Source organism: Lepisma saccharinum, chromosome 4 (assembly GCF_977018435.1).
Source record: "Lepisma saccharinum chromosome 4, izLepSacc3.1, whole genome shotgun sequence".
Classification (NCBI taxonomy): Eukaryota; Metazoa; Arthropoda; class Insecta; order Zygentoma; family Lepismatidae; genus Lepisma; species Lepisma saccharinum.
In genome coordinates this window covers 30,733,339-30,748,343 of record NC_139232.1, presented here as the reverse complement: position 1 = coordinate 30,748,343, position 15,005 = coordinate 30,733,339, and the positions used below count along the sequence as shown (strand labels likewise).

The window sequence follows — 15,005 nt, the reverse complement described above, 5'->3', positions numbered from 1 at the left end:
TATTCTGGATATCTAGGATATTAAATTTAATACATAAATGCTCCAAGGAGACTTGACATTACCCTTAGATGCCGAGGCTGATTTTCCAGGTATTTGCACTAATGTCAAGTGTGTTTTCAGCAGGGAATTTGAAATCCTACATGCTTCTAAATTAAATTTTATATTTCCGGGACTAAAAAAGTAAGAAGTACAAATGTACCTCATTTTGTTCACTATACTTTGGGCTATAATCCTGATGAAAAAAAAATCTGTAATCAGTTAGAAGAAGAAGAAAAAAGGGAAAATAACTATTTTATCTAACAGTTTTGTGAAACAGGCTGTTTCCCAAACCCTTTGTTGGTGGCTGGACTTTCTTTCCCTGCTGTCTCCTCCCTCCCCCTCCCATCGCCCCCAGCCATGCTATTGGCACCAGGAATATCGGAAGATCGTACTTGTACTGCCAAAAGTGTGTTTTGAAACCCCAAAATTGAGAAAGAAGCAATGAAAATAAACCTAAAAAAAAAAAAAAAACAATTTTTGGACATCGCCCTCCTCCTCCTCCAAATAGTAACAATGAAATTAAACTTTACTAATTGTTAATTACATACCTCTAGACTCATGCGGAACTCAAAACATGTATCTCCGATCATTATCCAAGTGACAGTATGTTAAAAAAGTAACATACTACGAGAAAAAGCTGCTTGTGACACGGGTGTCACAAGCTGTCATTAAGGGAAATACCTGTTGTGACACCCGTGACACGGCCCGTCCTTTAAGCAGTAACCATATACTCACCTCTATTCACTGTTGAAGCAATCTTCTCTTCAATCCTTCGGTATCAGAAATTTGAAACTATTGTCCATCCACAGCAAGCATGGAGTGGATGTAAACAGAGAAATTCGGTTGATTATTTCCGGTGCCAGCTGTTCCAAAGCGTAAGAATGTTTGACAAAGTAATGCCATTTACCTAAACTTCTATACTGAACCAGGGTGGGAGGAGCTTATTTCATGCACCTTATCTAAACATGAGCCAACGTCAGAATTAGGGAATCAAGTCAAAACTTCACAAGTAACATTCTTTTTACTTTGTTCTTGGAAGTGGATGGAGAATAGTACACACCAATCTAGTATTTGAAATACGTTTCCACACTTTACATTTTCCTGCATTATACATTCAGGTTTGAATCCTGGTCTGGGCATGGGTGTTCTTTCTGAGTATTCCTTCATCAATTTCATTATGTTATCACTTATCCTCATTGTCACGATTAGCCATAAGTGGCAGAAAAGAGACACTAAATAACAAAAGTAAAAAAAAAAAAAAAAATCAAATTTCTTGATTGATTTTAAGTCCACTTTATGCATAGTAAGACTAATCAGGACTGGACCTACAATTTAAAGTGGGATTCGAGCTGCTATGAGCCTCCACAGCGTATCAAACCAGACCCCTTATTACAAGGTGATGACATAACCACTATGCCATCAGGGAGGCTGAAATCAAATTTCTGTTCTTAAATCTTATTTATTATTTTCTTACTAACAAATGTCATGAAACTATTTAGGAATAATGATCCCATTCCAAAGAAGATTTTCGAAATTCAACTTTCTTTCACTTTTTGAGTAGCGTATACAGAAGGCTGATCGGGCTATAACCGACCGATTTGGCAACGCTGCTGCCAAGTGTGTAGTTGCGCCAGAATCTTGCAACCAGCATTGTGTCTGAGCTCGCAGTTGCCAGAGCATTGTGTTTGTGATAGTGAAATGTCGCCGAAAATGGAGCTCACGCAGAAACATTTGCCACGAAAACAGGCCCGTTCGAGGTTGCCAGCAAAAGTGTTGCCCGAGGTGCTTCGTGGAATTCAGTGAATTGCAGTCCAGGAGAATCCACCACACCAACGTGACATGGTCCAGAGGTTCAATGTGGCACACTCCATTGTCAGCAATGTCATTCATCACCATCTTGGTCTGTGGTGCGTATATATGGGCCGGGTTCACAACCTCCTCCAGTGCCATATTGTAGAATGCAAGACCAACTGCCGCAAACTGTATGAAAGACACTTGGCAGGGTCAAAATGGAAGACAGTTGTCACATTGGAAGAAGCCTACATTTATCTCACGTGTAATTTATCTCACAGGGCAATTACATACCGTGACACCACACGTACCAAGAAAGTTTCCCGCAGGGAATCATGATTGTCACCAGATAAGGTTACGAGGGGAGGTTGGAGATACGTAAGGTAGAGAAAAACATAAAGGTGAATGCTGCCTACTTCGAAGAATCTATTATGGCCCCAATCTATCGGATAAACATCCCCCGTTTGCACAGAGCCAACAAGAACCAGGTGCGGATACACATGGACAAAGCATCGAGCCACACTACTAGATCATCCCTCAGGACATGGAGCACGAAACAGGAATCCATGTTATTCCCTTTCAGGACATTCCTGTCAAAAGCCCTGATGCCAGTCCAATGGATTTCTGTGCATTTGGACTGTTAAAAAAGATGTCCACAACATCGCCGCCCATGCACCTGACCTATGGAAAGCCTGTAAGGAGGAATGGGATGGAATTCCTATGCATGTGCTCCAACATAGTTTGTTGCAGTCGAAATTGCGATGTCGGGCGATGGTCCATAATGCTGGTGGTCCCACAGAAGATGACCAGTAGTGGCACCACAGCTTTTTCATAGGGTAAGTAAACTTTACATATCGGTTGAATATCAACCTCTGTATTACAACAAAGGTTTAAAACACATGAAGGTCATATGCACACACAAAAGCTTGCACTCCTACATGAATATAATTTTAAATTAAAACATTGGTCCTCAAATAAATTGGCCACAACCTTTCTAGACTCAACGTCACTCCTGCACGGTTATTATTATTTTGGAGAGAGAAAATTGTACCCAACGAAAATTTAACTAAAGCTCTAAAATTAGGAATATAATACCCTCCAATTGTATCAGTAGATCTACGCATGTATTACATTGATCTTTACCACATACATTTATTTGGAAAATGGTATCCATATCAATATCATCACTGAATCATAATCAGGGTTACCAGATCGCTGTAAGGGAAATATAGGACATGCTGTCCCAAAATGTAGGACATTAAGTCAAAATGTAGGACACAAAACATTCTCAATAAATAATACATATTTCTATAGAACATGTTACAAAATAGTTGAAAAATGACACTTTTCAGTTTTAAAAAAAATAATACTTAATGGATTTTTAAATGCAAAATTTCAAAAGTTGCAATCATACTAATCAATGCACCTCTTACTACATGATTTAAGTGGTACTTCTCAGAGGAGAGAATTTTTATCAACATTTCAGGTTTAGTCAAACTATACAGGGCTATTGTAAATGATCTTCCCGATTTCAAAGTTTAATACCTCACGTTTATTTATTCACAATGACATGCAACTTATGTTAAATGAAAGAAAAACTAAAAAAGTTTTTTTTTACATACATACGTGTTATGTTCCACGTCAAAGATGCTCAATATGATTGCCTTTTGTAATTGGGCACACATCAATCTGATAGTCAAATTGTTGACACACTCTTCCCAACATCTCAGAGTGAATGGATGCTTCTTGGATGCGTACTCGAAATTCAGGTATGTTGTTAGGTAGGGGTGGCTCATGCACTTGGTTTTTAACATAACCCCCCAAAAAAAGTCGCACGGGGTGATATCTGGTAAACGGGAGGGCCAAGTAAGCAGAACCTGATCCTCACGACTAGCTCGTCCTATCCATTGATTTGGTAACCTTCTGTTGAGTTCCCTCCCGACATCCTGGTGCCAATGTGGGGGTGTCCCATCCTGCTGGAAAATAAAATTTTTCCATGTCCTCTTCCAGCTGCGGGAAAAGCCATGTATGCACGTTAAGGTAGGAAAGTCCGTTTACAGTGTCCTCCTCGAAGAACATAGGGCCATACACCTTGTTACAGGTAACTGCACAAAACATGTTCATCTTGGGGGAATCACGGACGTGTTCTTCGTAAACATGGGGATTTTCCAAAGCCCAGATCCTCACAATTTGTTTGTTTACTTTCCCCGAAAGGTGGAAGGTAGCTTCATCACTGAAGACAACCAACTCAATGAAACCATCTCTTTCCATAAGGTTTGCATAGCAACGTGGAACTAAGTCTATTATCCTTGTCTGTAGGTTTAAGCACCTACAATTTCAATCGGCAAGGTTGAAATTTCAAACATTTTCGCAGAATCTTCCACACTGTTGTCTGCTTCAAGTTCAATTCTCTGCTTGCTTGATTTTTTGGGGCTTCTGACGAAAGTCACACACACATGCTCAACTGTTTCATTACTAACTCCTGGCTGGCCTGATGATTTCCTCTTGCAGATACACCCACTTTCTTTAAATTGTCTGTACCACTTCCGAATTGAGTGCCGGCTTGGTGGATCTAACCCGAACTTCATTGGACACAAATTACTGACTGTTGTACATGAAATTCCAGGGCACAAAATGCTCTCCTGTCTTCGTTTCCAGCCATCTTGATTTACTGTCGCCCTAGTGGTGGAATGTGTAACTAAACATCAACTTTGACAGACACTAAAACTTTTTGAGTTTTTCTTTCGTTTAACATAAGTTGCATGTCATTGTGAATAAATAAATGTGAGTTATTAAACTTTGAAATCGGGAAGATCATTTACAATAGCCCTGTATTTATGTTAGAGTGAACAGTCAAACTCTTTGAAATTATAGAGACCAGTACCAAACATTTACAGACTTTATGAAAAAATAATTTCTATCGTGAGTCTGTTCTGCTGATGGTAATGAAAGTACTCCCTCAACCTTTGAATTATGACCTTTAATGGCAAACAAATATTCAACAATTACCGTAATTTAAAATGGTTCCAGAAGTTTCATCTTGGGTAGTTTTTAGTTCAATAACAGGGTGCCTACAAAATAACACGTCCAGAATTCTTGACTTTTTCTGGACTTTTCTAGACCTTTCTTTTCGTTTTTCTTAATGTTTATTTACTCGACCCCAACTTACATAGGTAAAGTGAGAAATTAGTAATTAAGAAATAATTTAATTTATTTAACGAAAACCCCTACCAATGGGCTAGTTAATATGAAAACTGAAGCTGAATTTAAGAAGAGAATTAGATTTGCTTTCTCGTATTAATGCATCCTGAACTGTGTTTGGCAGACAAGTGAGGCTTTGGCGTCTGGACTTACAGCCAGCATATTCTTATGTGGGGCTTGTGTCGGTTGTCCCTATGTTTGTCACTGTCCCTTCATCCATCTTATCTTACCACCATTCATCCTTAGCTTCGCGATTAGCCAAAGGGACAGAAAAAAGTGAAGTAAAATAAACTAAATTAACCAATCAGTCATTATGATAGCAAAAATTCTTGACCACAAGAATAATTTATTGCCTTTTTATTGACTTATGATCTACTTGTTGATTTCTTTACTTTCTCTCGACTACCATGACTTTTTTGACTGGCAGACATCCTAAATAACTTTGTTCTCTACACCCCTGCTTTACAATCAAATTCGTAATCAGAAAGTGGTCCCAAAACTTTGTTCATTAAGTGCTTTCGGTTTCCCGTTTGCTTAATAGCAGGACAAACTTTTTTTCTCTTTGGGCAATGACTGAATCAAAATAAATTTCACTATTGAGTTTGGAAGAAGCACACTCCATAGACTTGTAACTGTCATGATTTGTTTCTGTTACATATTTTCCAAATTAATATTATGTGACGCTCAAAATGTAGGACATTTATGATATTTTTCAAATTCCTCCCGGACACCGGACATAAGGCTAAAATGTAGAACATGTCCGGGAAAAACCGGATGTCTGGTAACCCTATTCATAATCCATGAACAGTGGCACCATATTCAACAGAACATCACACCTTGACATTTTTGCTGCAGATGCCAGGGCAAATGCAATATGATTTTCAATTGTTATCAGCTGTAATGTTGCTACTTCTCAACTCTACTTCCAGGAAAAGCCATAAAACTGTGTGAGGTAGCAGGTCAACACTTTATACCATGCTGAGCAATCCTGAAGGTGCCCACCCATTGAGGGTAAAAATTTTATACATGTAAGTTACTTTATCTCTTCTACTACCCCTCCAAAATTCATCCAAATCTGAGATTGTCGGGTTGAGAGCTGTGATGATTTGGCATGGAATGACCCTATACAATAGAGACAGTAACACTTAGTGATAAAAAATATGATGCAAAAATTACAATTGGACATCTTGGAATCAACTCTACAAACTATGCTTGTACAATACAATAATTATTCTTCATATTCCACTGGGTTTGTTTAACCTTTAAGAGACCAACTATCTTTTAAAAAAGTTGTAAGCCCCAACTGCCCAAGTATCTTTATAAAGATTCTTGGTCGTGTTCGTAGTTATGAAGTCATAATGTCGCTAATATTTACTGGAATTGCGATTTTGTTCTTGTATATTATTGTTAACATACATATTGCACTGTAAGGACTCTTGCAGATCTTAGTGTTCTTTAAAAAAAAGCAGGAAAATGGTGGCTTCTTTTGTAATGAAATAGTGTTGGTACGAACATAGTTTTTTTTCCTACAACAATAATCAGCTTGAACCTCGAGTTGGGGAGTGTCGTTGCTGGAAGTTTTGAAAAAATTTTCCTGGTAGGAGGGGAGGGATTTTGACAATGTCCGGTACTTTGTTGTACCAGGGGAAGAGAGCAAACCCCCTTTCTTTTTCAGAAATTTTCGAATATTCTAGGTTTTGCCACCCTCCCCTCCATGGATATGCTCAATGTGCATAAATTTTATATAGTCCGATTCTATGGTTCATTCCACGTACAACGGTATATTATTATTCATCTCTGTAGGGCAAATTGCCTCCGATCTACAGTCATCTAAATGAACCTCTGCATTTTGCTAAAAATTGGCCCGCTCCCAAGGGGTTTACCTGGTGAAATGGTCTTGGTCTCTTAAAGGTTAAGTGTGCTTATAAGTCAACCTTATTGCACAGAAAGACTAATCAGGACTGGACAGTTTAAAGTTGGGTCTTAACCACTTTACCAGCTATCGAGCCTGTGCCCCTTGCTTATAACTAGACCTCGGATTTTAGGTTTTTAACCTATTTTTTTCCTTTTCAGGTATATAAGAAATAATAAGTTATGTCAGTGTTTTGTTAAAAAACCCAACAACTGATGTAGTTTTATAGTGCCTAAAAATATCTTGCTTGTTAGAACCTATTTTAGGTTTATGCACCTAAATCAAGCCTTTTTTAAGGTTTTTATACATTTTTAAAGGTTTTACAGGATTTGTATGTCACACAGAGGCATTTGCTTTGTTTGGTGACGAAAAAATTCAATGGCGAACGTGTTTGAAATGTGCTCCCTGTTGATTTCCCTTCCTGCAAGTCCATGGTAATTTTTCAAAGCTCTAAAATGTCTGGTGCCACTGTTACCTGTACAACCCAAAGTGATCTGATCTGTGTTGTCTTGCTCACTTGCACGTCACTTGCACATACGTCTTGCAAACTAACATTTCAGCATTGAAGTTTGCACCACTGACTATGTTTTTGTTGAAAGATTATTTTCAGGATATACGATGATCCCCACAGACTAAATTGCGAAGTTTGAATGTGGATAACATGAAAAAAGATTCTTGCCTAACTATACGGCGAAGAGTGGATTTTAATAGCACATTTCCAATGGTAAGTTCTGCCATCGTCGTAGGGTTAGGCAACACACATAACATTATGCAAGATAGTGCATATTTTAGGATATAGGTGTCCCATTTTCATTGCTGGTGATTATACCTAATAAGCATTTTCCAGGAATTTTGAACTATTTTAAGTTTTTTGAACCTACTTCAGGATTTTTGGAGCCTAACTTATGATTTTTAGGACCTATTTTGTGATTTTTTGAACCTATTTTAGGGTTTTTTTAACTTATTTTAGGGTTTTTTGAACCTATTTTAGGGTTTTTAGAGCCTATTTTAGGAACCTAAAAGCACATTTTTTAGAATAAAAAAATCCGAGGTCTACTTATAACTTACCACTATGCCACTGGGATCTGATGATGCAAATGAGATGTTTGTGAAGCATTACCTTTATAAAATTATAAACATATAGCAAATAGTAAAATATGTCTACAAGCATGAATTGAATTCCACATCTTTTCAATGTTTTTGAAGCATTTCTGGTTTCCTACTTAGGAATTGCCAGGAATGAGGACACCAAAAAGGTTAATTAATACACATGAGATTAATTTTGGTGACCACTGTCACCATATACATTGGAACTCGTCGCAGAGTAACGCAACCAGTTCTGAAAATCAGGCATATCCACAGGCTGATGATGTCAAATTCAGACACCCACCACAGAAATCCCTGAAGGAGGAAACAAAAAAAAATTGGTTGTCCTTATTTCTGAATATGTGACAATTATGAAAATGTCAGTGTTTCTACTGAATTCTAGTTAAAGTTTATTATCAGGATTTCCTTCATTCTACCCATTTATTGCATGCACCTCCAAACACACATACATAAGGAGAGAGAATGAAAGGAAAGTTGATAAATTTAATCTGTAATGCAGAAGTTTAATAAACTTACCATGAACACTTCCAACATACACAAATTCAAAGCTGATAATGTAATACCCATAATGTGTTGAGCCAGGTGCAGCTTGTGCTAAACAATAAATGTCAAAGACTGAAGTGATGATGGTGAAAATGCTCAATATCTGAAAAAAAAATATGGTAATACAATAAGCCTTCTGAAATAAGATAAGTTGGACATTTCTACCCTAATGAACATCAAACTATAGTGAATTTAACACTAGAACAGCCACATTTTAGACTAACCTAAAACCGCCGTTGGGGGTCAACTTGACCCTCATAAGAAATTCAAGCCCTCTTAAGAGTAAATTATTTTTTTAATGATGAATGATGTTGAAATGACAATATATAAGATTTAACCTGTTTCACAATGTGCTTTTGCACGAGTACAAGTTATAAGAGAGCAAAAAAAAGTGCGATATGACAACACATATTACAAATTAGCACACAACATGTTTCCAAGTGAGGTTACATATGAACATAAACTATGAATGAACACAATATGTTCCAAAGTTCGTTAGACATCAGAACAAGTTGAACAGTATACATGCTTGACAGTGATAGCAACACAATTTCCACAAATTGGTTTCTGGCATCCCTCACAGCTGACAGAAGTTTTATTCAGTCCCTTGCACAGTTGAAAGGCACACTTCTTTCAATTTGTGGTGTGTACTGGAACAATTTGAGGGCATCTGTTGCGTAAAGCACCAGCGCGTAGTTCTTCCACCAGTGCAAGAATAAATCCTCGGGTGTGAAATTGTGGAGTCTGAGGATTCCTTGAAACGTATCCAAGCATTGAGTGCGGCAATATCAAGGACATTGTAAAATACATGAACAGGCCACCCGTGAGTTCCACATCCTCTACTGTATTTCCTCAGCATCTGGTCTGCTACATCTACGCCACATTTAGTGCCATTGTAGTAAGTGACACTGTTCGGCTACTTCTTTGCACTTTCATCTACACACACATCCACTTGCATGGTGCTAAGAATCACGACATTATTTTTGCTCTTGCACCTATATATCGTGAGTGTGTTGTTTCCATTTCTCAGTGCAGCAGATAAATATCGTGGAGTTGAAGTGTCACATGCAATAGGAGGCAATTCTCACTTGTATTAACAATTGTGGTTTTCTTCGCAGAAAGTTGATCTGCAAGTTTCACAGAAGTAAAAAAGTTGTCAGTAGTGACGTGGTGTCCAGAATTTAGATGTGGTTGCAGTAATTTGAACACAACACTCTCCCCAAGTTGTGGAGAGGTTGTTTCCGATCTACGGTGACGAAATTGCACACCTTTTGCAGCACCAGCAAGCGTGAAGAGAACAAAGCTGCCAGTATTGTGGGCACGTTAGACCGTTGACTGTGCATGACAGGTGTGGTCATTGTGTATTGGGAAGAATGCCGCCGAAAATCAGTGCATATTGGGAGGGTTACATAAGTGCACTTTCTGATGTAAACTAGTTATAGTGCCATTATAAAACTGTGCAAGTAGCGTGGATTCACTGTGTCCAAAAATGGCATATCACAGGTGTTGAAAGGGGCAGGTAAGACGAGGCGTGGGATGATTCCTGTGGGGGTAGAAACAGGCCAACTCCCGGCCTGCCACTAGCCGCACACCAGCTACAATTCGGGATGTCAGGGTGCTGGTCACCAGGGAGAATCCAGCAACACAGAGAAGTATCGCAAACCGGCTACAAACATCACTGAAGAGTGCACACCATCATTCACTGCAATTTGGGTTTGGAAAAGCGACACAAGGGGCGTGTTCATAAGCTCTTGCCAAAACACATCAAGGAACGTCGCACCAACTGTTGAAAGCTTTATGAGCAGCACCTGTCAAGTGCAAAGTGGAAGTTCATTGTTACATTGGACGAGGCATAACAGTTGGGCTGAAAAGTTCGTAGGCTGACTCATAGATGGCGTTACTAGAATTAAATCCATGTGATTTTTACTTAGTACTAACCTTCAAAAGATACGTGTATAAATTTCACAGCTGCCGGATAATTAGTTCGTGAGATATAGCATTGTGAGTGAAGCAGCTTTTGTTATTGTGAAAAAATGGATAAAAAAGAATTTCGTGTGTTAATAAAGCATTGCTTTTTGGCGAAAAAAAATACTGTTGAAGCCAAGGCTTGGCTTGATAAACATTATTTGGACTCTGCATCAGGAAAATCAACCGTTGAGAAGTGGTTTGCTCAATTTCAACGAGGCGAAATGAGCATCGAAGACGATGCACGCAGTGGACGATCCAAAGAGGCTGTTACCGACGAAAACATCAAAAAAGTCCACAAAATAATTTTAAATGATCGTAAAGTGAAGTTGATCGAGATAGCTGAGACTTTAAAAATATCAAAGGAACGTGTTGGACATATTGTGCATGAATATTTGAACATGCGAAAGCTGTGTGCAAAATGGGTGCCGCGCGTGCTCACAATCGATCAAAAGCAACAACGTTTTGATGATTCGGAGCAATGTTTAGCGATATTCAACCGTAATAAACACGAATTTTTCCGTCGATATATTACAATGGATGAAACATGGCTCCATAACTACACTCCAGAGTCCAATCGACAGACAGCCGAGTGGACTGCACGTGATGAACCGAATCCAAAGCGTGGAAAGACGCAACAGTCGGCTGGCAAGGTTATGGCATCAGTATTCTGGGATGCGCATGGTATTATATTCATCGATTACCTCAAAAAGGGCCAGACCATCAACAGCGATTATTACATAGCGTTGTTGGAGCGTTTAAAGGATGAAATCACGAAAAAACGGCCCCATTTGAAGAAGAAAAAAGTGCTGTTTCATCAAGACAATGCACCGTGTCACAAATCAATGAAAACGATGGCAAAATTATATGAATTAGACTACGAATTGCTTCCCCATCCACCATATTCTCCAGATCTGGCCCCCAGTGACTTTTTCCTGTTTGCAGACCTTAAAAGAATGCTCGCTGGAAAGAAATTTAGCACTGATGAAGAGGTAATCGCCGAAACTGAGGTCTATTTTGAGGCTAAAGAGAAATCGTACTATAAAAATGGAATCGAAAAATTGTATGACCGCTATAATCGTTGTATCGCCCTCGAAGGCAACTATATTGAATAATAAAATCGAATTTTGTCAAAAAAATATTTTTTACTATGTTAGCCTACGAACTTTTCAGCCCAACTGTTACGTCTAATTCAGGAAAATAGCTCAAGATTTGTTGCTTAAGTCTACTTGAATGTACTTTTGATGAGTCTCCACCGAGCTGTTGAATTCTGGAACAGTAGAGTTTCTTCAACTCACTCAGAGAAAATACAGGAGTTACGTCATCTCTATCTAGAACACTCTGTAAATACGTAATGAGTTCTGTTAATGCATTTCCGTGAATAGGCTCATCGGAAAATTCATCTTTCTGTTTTGAGTTGATTGATGAGTTTATCAATGACTGTCACAAGCCACGTGCAATTTTTTATCAATTGACAGGTGTGAGGGACTTTCAAAGATGGTTCACTGAATGTAAGGAAAGTTTTGGCACAGGTTTCATGATCATTGCTGGATACTCGTACAATGGCAAGCTGACCATGCATCGTGTTGCCAAAAATACGAAGATTAATTCCGATTATTATCAGGCTAACGACCTGACACCAGTTTATCACCATGACATTCCCCATCTCTATGGGAGGGACCAGAATCGTATGTGGGTGCATCAAGACAAGGTGTCAAGTCACACATCTTGGCGTATTCGCCATGTATTGGATAAATCTGCATCTTGATTTACATGGCAACAACTATTCATCAACTGTTATTTCTGGTCCAGGACTATAGCACAAATAATAGTTTCCCTTCAGCTTGTACCAAGTGTCAGAAGCGAGAGCAAATTTGTTAGTGGCCAGGTGCTCAGCTCTGCTGCTTCGGACGTCAAATCTGAGATACTGCATGATTTCACGGAACCAATTGTGTGACATTGTTTCTTTGAACACAGGTGGTCTCAATTCTTGTTCCACAAATCAACTGCACAAAGTGTTGAATGACCTACTGCACCACGGGCATACAGGAGGGTGAAAAATGCATCCTCCAGAGTAGCATTCCAGTTACTGTTATCTCCAAGATGACGTCATGCTTCGGCAACCGTACATGTTTGAATGTGTTTCACCATTGATTCATTCACCATCAAACCTGCCGTTACATTACGACGAGCATAAGGCATTGGTCCACTTCCAAATGTCACAATATTGCGAACTGGTGTGCAACCTGTGGTGGAAGCAGTGCTGCTAAGGTTCATCGGAGTCCAAACAATACCACTGGATGATGTGTACTTATTGTCACTGCGGCCAGCAGAATGAGTGGGCATGTTGTTGCCTCATCTTTGCCCACACCCACTTCCACGTGAAAGTCCTTGTTCGCCCATACCAAGGGAAGTCACATTGCCAGAATTTCCCTCGGTATCACTGTCACTACTATCAGAGGATGACACATTCTGTTAAGTTCACATAAGCAACACGAAAATCTTCATCGTTGCTGTCATCACCACTGTTACCTGAATCTAACTGTTCCAGGAGGACAAGACACTCCTGTACACTCACTCCTCTCTTCATCGTTTACACGGAAAGATGCTTGCACACTGGTCGAAAGCTGCATGAACACTGCTGTGGAAAGTCCTGTCACTATGACTCATCAACACAAGGCCACGTTTTATTTTTTTCTCTCCGAGTCATCACGGTATGAGGTGCGTGTTTCCCCTTGCCGAGGAAACAACAATGAGTTGTCGGGAATACACAAACATGAGTCGTTGGGAATACAAAAACAGACATCCACTTGGAATTCGGACATTTTTCTTATGAGGATCAAAATGACCCTCATTGGCTGGTCTAGGTATTTCTATGATTATTTATTTTAATAATTAACATAGAAATATAAAAATTTGTCACAGTATATTTGGAAGCATTTTAGGAAATGTCAGAAAATATCAGCTTCGACATTCCATTGCATGTTGAGATAAAGCATGGAAATTGGATAATAGGGTCAAAATGACCCCAACGGTGCTTCTAGTGTTAATTAAAAGAAGCCAAGTGTATGATGTACATTCATAATGAATTAAAACATTGATAGTGAGCAAGTAACCCACATTGATAACATTTACCAGAATTCATGTTACAGGCAATGAAGGTGCTTGCTTTGCACACATGCATGTAGTTATGTATAACTACGAGCATTTATAACTATTATGACTATAACTATTATTTATAACTACTAAGTATTAAACTAAACTCCATGGCACAACAGATCTGCCAGAGCAGCTTTTTAATTTGTTGATGCAGTGGTGGTCAGTATATTGAGTCCCTTGGTTGCTGCTGGAGGACAAACGAAAGAGAGAAGGAAGGTTAAGGATGCACAAAATTAAAGGGCAGAAAATTTTCCACTCTTGGATCCTACATGTTTGTACTAGTTTTAATTTCCACTCCAGAATGGACAAGAGTTTCCGTAGAATCTATTTCAACATAATTTTGATGGAGGTATAACACTGGAGAGAGGAGGAAAGTGAGATCCCTGATTGGCATGTCCTTGTTGTTTACCGTCTACAAGATTATAAGTATGAAACGTTTTATTATGTAAGTGCTCTCAAGATGTAATTTGTTGTGATATCTTAGTAGTACTACTGTTAACAGTTCTTCGATCAAAGCTACCTTATACATATTGCGTGACAAGAAGGAAAGGTTGTGATTTAAACTTGTCAGGCAACGTGATTGAAACAACTGGAAGCGTGATGCCAAATTGCAGAAAGGTTGGATATGTACTAAAATTCAATGTGTGGCAAGCTATTATCGCTATATTGGTCTTGTTAAATGATACAAAGGATTGTACAATCACTTAAAAAGTAAGAAATAAGGTGATTTAAGTTTGAGTTACATGACATAAAAAAATGACTACAATGCATATGTGTATGTTATTTGGTGTTCTCCCACTTATGGTATGCTAATGCAATGCAAACAAGTCTTTTGAAAACAAATTGGTGGAAATTTGAAACTTGAAAGCCACCCACTTTTCTTTTCTTTTGGGGTTGAGGGGTCCACATATCAGGTGTATGGTAGTTATGATTAATGAAACGAAAAAATTGTTGTAATGAAACCTCTGTGCACATTTTTTTGTAATAGTCAGTACACTTAAATGGCCGTGCTAGAGAGACTAAGTATTTACATTACGTAAAATAAAACTTTAAGCATGATATGCTGGTGGTAAAAATATTGGTTACAAAAGCTGTTTGTCAAATACATATAATTTTTATTAATAAGTATGGAACAAAAATAACCAGATATTTTCTGTATGACTGAGAAGTTATTATTATTATTATTATTTTAGTACTTAGAATAAACCTACATACATTTTAAAAGTTACCGACACATTACAATTTCACTCAAAGGTGACACTATGTGTACTAATGTAAAGTTCTCTTC

At 38.5% G+C, this 15,005-nt stretch overlaps 1 protein-coding gene across 2 annotated transcripts in view; it reads right to left on the bottom strand.

Annotated features, from left to right (window-relative positions):
• The window catches only part of pasi2 (Protein), an 83,235-nt gene that overhangs the window by 17,296 nt on the left and 50,934 nt on the right, over positions 1–15,005 (bottom strand). For both annotated transcript variants that reach the window (XR_014441590.1, XM_083120383.1), the window contains exon 3: positions 8,567–8,696. Coding sequence is in view for 1 of the 2 variants with exons in the window: in XM_083120383.1 (XP_082976509.1) it covers positions 8,567–8,696 (130 nt within the window). In the remaining variant the exon portion in view is untranslated. The remainder of the gene's footprint in view (positions 1–8,566; positions 8,697–15,005) is intronic.